This window comes from Myripristis murdjan, chromosome 18 (assembly GCF_902150065.1).
Source record: "Myripristis murdjan chromosome 18, fMyrMur1.1, whole genome shotgun sequence".
Classification (NCBI taxonomy): domain Eukaryota; kingdom Metazoa; phylum Chordata; class Actinopteri; order Holocentriformes; family Holocentridae; genus Myripristis; species Myripristis murdjan.
The window spans coordinates 9,099,321-9,108,974 of NC_043997.1; the positions used below are offsets into that span (position 1 = coordinate 9,099,321).

Here is a 9,654-nt window from a genome sequence, read left to right on the forward strand (position 1 = left end):
ATAGCAAGGTTTCCAATGGATGAAAATATTTTAAGCCTGTTTGGGGGAAATGAGAGAAAAGTAATAAAAAAAATAACACAGGAAAAGAATCAGAATCAGAATCATTTTTCATGATAAAGAAAAATGCAGACATGGATAATGGGAGTGGAGGTGGATATGCCTGAAGCATTAGTGCCTTTTAAAAGGGGCATTCGGTAATCGAAGACTTTTGTTGACGTCTATCAGCGAACAAGGAAGTGCAACAAAATAATGGATGTAAGCTCATGTTATGGTGCCTGTTACTTCCCAGAAGTGATAAAGCCATATTTTAAGGAGTACGGTGCACACAAAATACAAAATTAGACATCTGAATATCACTGCGGACTCACCGTTTGACCGATCCGAACACCACGTCACACATTTGACGTCTACCATCGACAGATTGTGGTTTGCAGGCTCATCATGAGGCAGGTGGAAACTAGGAAGCGAGGGAACACAGGTAAACAGAGGCAAAGGATAAGTCAAGTAAGAAAGATAAAGGTACCGGTCAAAATGAACAAAGCAAACATAAAGCCAACAAACAAACAAATTAATTAGAGTTAAACAGAGTGGCAGGAAATTTTTCTTCGTCTTTATAATGGCAAACTGCAACAAGGTAGAGCATTGTCACCACTGACATGCACACGCTCTGCTGCAGCAACACAGTCTGTCGTGTCATGCTAATGTCCATGTCGGCCCTCTGTATTGTCTCATAGGTCATAAGTCTTGATCGTCCCAGTTCAACAGACCGCCGATGTCCAGAAACGATCCCAACAAAGACTCTATGCTGACGATCTCGAGCAAGAACACACTCAACAGGATCAACACTTGCTGCCTCCAAAATCATCCCCTCCGACACACCCAGTATATCTGAGATGAACGACAGAGCCATCACACACCTTGCTCTCACAACAGGCCGGTTCCCACCTGGTATTAACGCCCGTCCTGAGAAATCCAAACACGAGCTTAAACCTCTGACTACAGATGTAAACAGCAGCAATGCGTCCCGAGTGATTGGATCTCAGGACGCATTCGGAGGTGGTCTGGGATGCTTGTATTCACATCACATTAGAGGTGTACACACTGAAGGACCGCCTGCTTACGTTACGTCCTCTGCAGATGTGGAAGTACATACTCATTTGCTTGCCAACTGCCTCATAAAAGCACGAACACAACAAGGCGCAGCTACAAAATTTCTGCAGAAGAGGAAGAAGAACAACAACAACAAACAAGTGATAATGACAGCGACACCAGCAACAACGTGGACGCACGAGGATGGAGCTATGAGGAAACACGCTGCCTGATTGCTGTCTGGGCCAACAAGTCGGTGCAGTGCAAGTTAGACGATTCAAATTGCAACCGCGCAATTTCAATTTCAAAGACGATGCAGGGCCATGGCTGCAATGCCAACAGAAAATAAAGCACCTAAAAGCCTCGTTCAGAAAGGTCAAGGATGCAAACAACAAATCAGGTGGGGTCTGGATAAGCTGTCCCTTTTAGGACGAGCTAGACGACGTGCTGGGGGAACAACCCTTCTTGCCTGTAGAAGGAGAAAGTATGAGACTCGGACGTCATCCAAGAAGAAGAGCCTTTGTTTAATTCTACCACGGAGGTCAGCGCAGATGTCGCAGCCAGCAACACGCAGCTGGCAACAGAAAGACAGACAGAGATAGTGATGAGATGTATCCATTTTTAGAAATGAGTTTGTATTGTATTGAAATGCACATAACTGACCCCAGTGCCGTATGAGATGTGGTTGGTGTCAAATTATGTGTTGCATCAGCAGTCGGCCTGCCTGCACACTCAACACTGGCAAGCAAACCATTCACTCTGTGTTTCCATTATGCCGCCGCGCTATATCGTTATAATGTGTGGGTGTGTGCTACTGTCGAGGAAGTTCAGCGCAAGCATTTGATAAACCAAAGACTAAAGTCTGGAGGTGCAGATGGAGGTACGGGGGGGGATGGGTGGGTGATGTAGATTAGAAATGCAAGATCCAGAGTGTACCACATCCCTAACTGTGTACTTTGCAGCTCAGTTTAACACAGTGGTTGTGTGTCATGTAAAGATAACATAGCATAAGCACTAATCTACCTATTGTTTGTGGTTGCAGATGGACCCTTGAACCCCAACTGGACCCGTTCCTTCAACATCATCTTCATCATCATCATCCCAATCCTTGTGATAATCCGCAACACGACCACTTGCTTCAAGCCGTGGCCCACCCAGGTGGAAGAAGTTGAGGTTCGACAGCCCTGGAGATGCTCTCCCAGGCAATATGTGACAGCAGGGACGTCGATCTGCTCATCACGTGCATGAGAGGAAGATTTATAAGTTGCTGATGCAGCTTTTCTGAAACTATGGCTGGTGCCCTGCACCCTCCTGCACCCCCCCACGCCTTACCCCTGGTATCTGCCGATGCCACGATCAGCGCCACATGGACAGTCTGCTCCCCCGACCCAAAAGTCACATCTCAACCTGCAGTTTAACCCACCTCGGCAGGCCAGCGACGTCGACGTGATGACAGCCTGCCCTCCTCCGCCCAGCTGTGACACCGCAGCACCGCACACAGATGGGCACTGGGACTGCTCTTTTAAATGTGAATGCACATGGCACCTATTCTTTTTTTTATTGCTCTTGACTTTTGTTAAAACTTGACTCCGTTGCACCCTTTTTTTGTATGATGCACATAGCTGAGGCATTTCTTCTGACATACTACCTCTTTGTATTATGTAAAACACTGAAATAACTTCTCTGCAGCTTTATTAGGAGCAAACAACACGTTACGCTCAACAAAATTAAGTTCTCATAGGTGTCATAAATACATATTGGTCATGACCAGCCATGACAGTTCTTTTTTTTTTTTTTTTTTTTTTTTTTCCAAAGCATTTCAGCATTTTCATGAAAAAGGTGAATACAATTACAAAGGCCATAACATTATTCCACACATTTACATTATTCAAAAAATAACGTGATTAATATAGGAGAGAGTTAGAGGAACTACACCATTTCCCATGGATTAGGCTTAACTGGAAAACTGACTAACTCTTTACATATACAATAGGATGGGCTAAATCTTACTTCTGTCCCTTTATGTCACTGAATAAGAAGGTGAATGTCAGGGGACCCGGTGGCTCATCTCTCCCTAAGGGCCCAAGTTAGAGGTATAACTTAGATCTTAACCCTTTGATGCATGAATTATGAAAGCCTGAGTCCAGATTTGTTTCTTATGTGTTTTTACTCTTCTTAGGGCATGAACACTTTTGTGAGTCTCCATACTTCTTTCAGGATGCAGGACTGATGTTACCATGTCATTCTACTAGCATTAATATGTTTTCAGCAACAAGAACTGACGGTCTCTGCATAAACCTCAATGGGGGGGAGCAGCAGAGAGCACTTTAACAGCTGATATGCAATTCCACCATAGAAACCATTGCATTTAGGAGAAAATGACTTTAAACAGCTGTCCACTGTAGTGACCGCTATGCGTGAAAGGGTTAAATATAAATTAAGAGGCAAAACATGCTGTACGCTCCTAATAAAGTCACAGTAAAGTTATTTCAGTGTGCAGTGGTTAAGTTTAGTCTTTACTGCGAACGACCAGTACCTGACTGGAAACAGTGTCCGTGCACAAGGAGTCACTGTCGTACATCTGGAGGTTATTTGCTTATGTATCTGTATGTATACCTGTATGCTGCAGTTTGGTTATCTGCGTATGTCCGAGCTGTGAAAATAAAGTTCCTCCAGGACAATAGAGACTGAGGATTGTATCTAACTGTCAGCTTGTATTGTTCTTACGCGTGTGTGGCAGAGAAGGAGCAGGGCTTATATCCACTGGGCTGATTGGGAATGAGTAGCAGCTGTTGGCTCCACATGCAGGCTGACTACCTCTGTCCTACCAATTAAGGCAGAGAGAGAGGAAGAAGCGAGCGAGGGGGAGAGAAGGAGGACGAGAGAGAAAGAAAGAGAGAGGGAGAGAGAGAAACCAAATCAGTTGAGTGGGCAAATTCTTCTACTTAGGATAAAAGTCAGAGACACTTGAAAACACGGCACATGCATAAACTTTATCACTCAGCCACCTGGGGATTTGAACCCGGGACCTTTGCATCCCCGGAGAAGATAACTTTCCACACACCTTCCTGCGACAGCGTGTTTTTGGTGTCTGGATAGAATTTGTAAAAAATTGTGTCGTGTGGGGTTCCTGTCTCAGTCCAAGCCCTGTGTGTCTGTGTGTGTGTGTGTGTGTGTTTGCCTCAGTGAGCTTGAGTGTGTGATTTTGTGTTCAGGCGTGTTGACTTTCATGGAGTAAATGTTTTAAGTGTATGTGAGAGACAAAAATGTTTAGTGTACATTATGTAATGAAATATAGGAATTGAAAGTGAGTTAGAAAAATAATTTGTAAATACCTGCATATGTTTCATTATTTTGATAATAAAAAGCGAAAAAAAAAAAAAACCTCACCGTCTCTGATGATAGAAAGGTCCTGGGTTTGAATCCAAAATAAAGAAAACACATGGCTGTGCATGTACAATAAAATGAGTTTTTATTTTGTTTTTATCCATTTATAACAACAGCTAACCCTAACCACTTTTAACAACTATTATTTTGCAAACAAACTCTCCCTGTTTTACTTCAAATTACATTTTCTAAATTTGTTTGACTCAAATAAACTCAAATCAATTCAGCTGAAAATATCAGCACTCTTGGGCAAATGGTTGCTTTGTAATCGAGTAGAAATCAAAAAACGTAAACCTGACTCTACTATCTCTTACAGTGTATTCTATTTTTGCAACTCATAGGCAATAATAATGTGGTGTACATTCATATTGTATGAATTTATACTATAATGAAAGATATTTGTAACAAATTTAATAAAGCAAAACTGATTGTTGAGAAAAAACTGAAAACACAGACATAAACACATACAGACTAATTATTATTATTATTTTTTTTTACTCAAACCCAAAGTCAAACACCAGCTGGTTGGAGTGCCCTGATCTTTTGTAGTAACCTGAATGGCCTGACAAAGCCCCGCCCACTCTCTGACTCAACTCTAACAAACCAGGAAACAGAGGCTGTCATTCCTCCACTGTACGCTGAGAAGAGACACACACACACACACACACACACACATACACACACACACACACCGAGAGACCCACGGCTTCCACTGCAGGAGGAGCACTGGGAATACTGGGAATACTGCCACGTCAACCTGCTGCTGACTGATCACATTGTGAGTTTTACAACAGAAATCAGCCCAGAGAGCTCAAAGTGAAAGTAACTTTGAGGGAACTTTGCAGAGGAGGCAGCGGCACCACGGCTGACTGCGCTCACTTCCTGTTTGAACCGTCTGCCTGGTGAGTTTTTTAATCTTCACTCAGAGGCGAACATGTCCTCCACATCAGAGGAGAATCTCTCCTGTCCGGTCTGCTATGACATCTTCAAAGATCCCGTCGTGCTGTCGTGCAGCCACAGCTTCTGCAAAGCCTGCCTGCAGAGATGGTGGACGGAGAAACAGGAGCACGAGTGTCCGGTTTGCAAGAGGAGATCTTCAAAGGATCATCCGCCTCGTAACTTGGTGCTGAGGAACCTGTGTGAGGCCTTCCTGCTGGAGAGAGACCGCCGAGCTTCTGCCGGCTCGGAGATTCGCTGCAGCCTGCACGCCGAGAAACTCAGCCTCTTCTGCCTGGACCACCAGAGGCCGGTGTGTCTCGTCTGTCGAGACTCGGAAAAACACCGCAACCACAGGTTCAGGCCGATCGACGAAGCGGCACGCAGTCGCAAGAAGGAGCTTCAGGAGTCGCTGGCGCCCTTGCAGGAGAAACTGGAGCTCTTCAATGAGGTTAAAGGAAACTGCGATCGAACGGCGGCGCATATAAAGACCCAGGCCCGGCGCACGGAGAGGCAGATCAAGGAGGAGTTTAGGAAGCTTCACCGGTTCCTCCAAGAGGAAGAGGAGGCCAGGATCGCCGCGCTGAGGGAGGAGGAGGCGCAGAAGAGCCGGACGATGAAGGAGAAGAGGGACGATCTGAGCAGAGAGATAGAGGCCCTGTCAGAGACAATCCGAGCCGTAGAGGCGGATCTGAGGGCTGACGACGTTTCGTTCCTGCAGAAATTCAAGGCCACAGCGGGAAGAATCCGGCGCCCCCCGCTGGAGGATCCACAGCCGCTCTCGGGAGCTCTGATAGACGAGGCCAAACACCTGGGCAACCTGAGCTTCACCGTCTGGGACAAGATGAGGGAGGCGGTCTCCTACTCTCCCGTGGTTCTGGACCCCAACACGGCCGATACAGAGTTCACCTTGTCCAGAGACCTGACCGGGGTGAGATATGGAGAGCAGCAGCCGCTTCCCGAAAACCCAGAGAGGTTCGACTCCTACTACCTCGTCCTGGGCTCCGAGGGCCTCAGCTCGGGGACGCACCGCTGGGACGTGGAGGTCGGAGACAACACCTACTGGCTACTGGGAGTGCTGGCGGAGTCCATCCCGAGGAAGGGACAAATGCGATCCGGATTATGGGGATTATTGTTCCATCACGGTGAATACTGGGCACGCTTCTCGCCCAATCCGGACGCCGCTCTCCGGGTGAAGACGAGGTTCCAGAGGATCCGAGTTCATCTGGACTGGGACAGAGGAAGGCTGGCGTTCTCTGATCCCGACACGAACACGCACATACACACCTTCAAACACACTTTCACCGAGACGATGTTTCCATACATCAGCACCGCACATGAATTCCCACTGAGGATTTTGCCCCTGAAGGTCTCTGTAGCGGTGGACCACCACAGTTAGAAAGGTGACCGCAACTCCTCCTGATGATGATGATGACAATGATGATGATGATGATGGTGGTGCTTATACTGATGGAAATGATCATGTTATGTTGTATTAAATTCATCTATTTTTTTAGGGAAAAAACTGCTCTCAATTTAAGAATTTATTACCTAAACATAAATTGTTTTCATTGCCATGGCAGGTCTGATGTATAAATTAATAAGCACAGCCAGCTCTGTAATCTGTGACATCATCAAGATGTGCCAAAGTTGTCCTGAGGATTACGTCTTTGTCAACAAAACTAAAATTAAAAAAAAGTAGAGACAGTCCCACATTAGTCACATTAGTGTCTTCATCTGGAGAATCATCATTTTGTTTCATCATTTAAATGCTTGATGTAATGTCAGTAATTTACAAACTGAAGTTTCCTCTGTTCTTGCCCCTAATGTCAAAAAATAGTAAATGAATGAATAATGTAACAAATTAAAAATGAATGAAAAAAATACAGAAGTGCGGAATATGCTTATTAGGACTGTAATCTTACATTAAATAATTATTTTCAGTCACATTTGGATCAATGAATTTCACAGGAAAATGTGTTCAGATTTACTGACAGCACAGCGCCGTAATCTGAGAGAAACCAGTTTTTCTCAAAGTGTGACAGGTTTTTCAGGGTTTTTTTCAGTCTCTCTCCTCCTGAACGTAAGGGAAAATGTTGCATTGCATCACAAGGATACGGGACAAATGTTTTGTTATGTCATTTGGAGGTAAATATGTTTTAGGACCTGTTGTCATGTAGAGAATGGCTTAGAAACCGATGTTAAATGTGTTAGGATTTAGGTCTGTGTCTTAAACAGCATGAATCAGTGAAAACAGGAACAGAGAAAAAACTAAATTTCAGACAGGCTCCCATGCTTTTTTTTATTTTTGTTTTCCAGTGTATGAAATTTGATTTTTAGGAAGGTGAGTTTTGTGAGTTTTTTGTCGAGGTTGAAACCTTGTTCAGAGTGAAAAAACGACTAGGACGACCGACCGCTGTGTGAGCAGTCCTTCTCAAGACGGACTCTTGCAAAGACTCGGTGCCACTCTAGACTGACTGACCCAAACTTGGAAAATCAGCTGCGAATGTCATCATCATCATCATCATCATCATCATCATCATCATCATCACCAAAGAGAAGCAGTTCCAGCCACCGCATTAAGGTCAGTGTGACGTTTGAACAATAAAAAACACGTCAATTTAACAAGTACCTCCTTCCTATTAGTATTAAAATGTTAATAAAATTCTTGCAATAAGTTTCAACTTGATAATTCTGAAAGGAGCCTCAAGATGGTGTAAAAATTTAAATGGCCCTTTACAGGAAAAAGGTTCCCCTGACCTGGACATGGACCTTGACCTGGATCAGGGGTCAGCTGCCGGTACGAGTCCGTTAAAGGAGAGAGGAAGATGTTATGAATTATTGTTTGGTGATGTTGAGTGAAACCCATGTGTAAATCAAAGACTGTGTAAAAGATGTCTGGGAGCTACTGGATCATGTTTTCATGTAAAACCAGTATTGAATGTCCTCACGACTGCGCTTGGCTTTGACAGCCGGCAAAGGACAAAAACTCTCCTTCCAGTTCACACAAGAAGAAGAAAGAAAGAAAGAAAGAAAGAAAGAAAGAAAGAAAGAAAGAAAAATGCTTTATTGTCTACCTTTTGCGTACAGAAGGTTAAAAAGTTTACATAAATCACAATAGAAGTGACATTAAACAGCACCAAGTGCTCGATGGTGAGGGCTGAATTCATGTAAGTATAAAGATGTTGTATATCAAAGGTGGTTATTCTTACTGATTGAGATATATTATGGCAACTGGAACAAATGATTTTTTTGTAAATTTTTTGTAAGAAGAAGAAATAGACGTTAGTGAGTTGTATCTTCATCTCAAAGCGAAGTGTTAGGAGCCTCTGTCGTCGTGCATCCACATCGACTGCGACACCGAGGTGTGTTTGTTCAGTTTTTTTGTCGCAGTAGTTGCATGTACGCCGACCTGACCCAAAAAAGAAACCTAAAAAAACAAGGCCAAGGACTCTGGACGTGCCTCGCTGTTTTTATCATGCAAGCAAAAACCTCTAATGCAGCCTTGTAGGATTTCTGGGTTCTGACATCTGAAAAAATGAACAGAAAAAAAAAAAAAAATCAGCAGGTTTAACATTGTTTCTGTGGTTTAAAAATGCAGTTTTGAATTAAACTTGGCTCAAAAAGCACATTTATAACTCTGTCTTGAAGCTTTCTTTTTCTTCTTTTTTTTTTTTTAATGTGAAGTTCAGGGTGTTAAGTTGCACGTCAATTACCAACAATGCCATTGGTTTGTCTCCTTTTTTTTGTCACTGTGTATCTAATGCGGCATAAAAACACCAGGAAAAATATACTTTTAATACGGGATTTATATGGTGAAAAAAAAAAAACTGGATTGGGGCTTTGAGTAAGTGGCCAGACAAATCTGTACGTATGTGTGTGTGTGTGTGTGTGTGTGTGTGAGGCGCTGTGTTAAAGGGATTGGAATAGATCTCATTATTACAGTGGAAGGGTTTAATCATGGTTTTCTGGACGGTCTTTTTCCACTCGGTTAACTCTCTGTCTCTCTAATCTTACAAATTAGACATTAGCTGAGAAAGACTGACGCTCTTCATGGAGCGCTCGTTTTCCTACGCCGGGTCAGCCTGCTCGCTCCTCCTCCGCACCTCCTCCGCTCCTCTTCCTTTTCTCTCTTTCTTGCCTTGTTTCCTCCTTTCCGTCCATTTTCTGTCCTGTTGGTTTTGTTTTGTGGTGGCATTTTTGTTAATATTCCTCTTTTTTTTTTTTTTACATTGTTTTGAT

At 43.7% G+C, this 9,654-nt stretch overlaps 1 protein-coding gene across 1 annotated transcript; it reads left to right on the top strand.

Moving 5' to 3' along the window:
- Positions 1-5,193: 5,193 nt before the first annotated feature.
- Positions 5,194-6,811, top strand: LOC115376781 (nuclear factor 7, ovary-like). Its single transcript, XM_030076544.1, has one exon. The coding sequence runs from the start codon at positions 5,411-5,413 to the stop codon at positions 6,809-6,811; it is 1,401 nt and encodes a 466-aa protein (XP_029932404.1). The 5' UTR covers positions 5,194-5,410.
- The last annotated feature ends 2,843 nt before the right edge of the window (positions 6,812-9,654 follow it).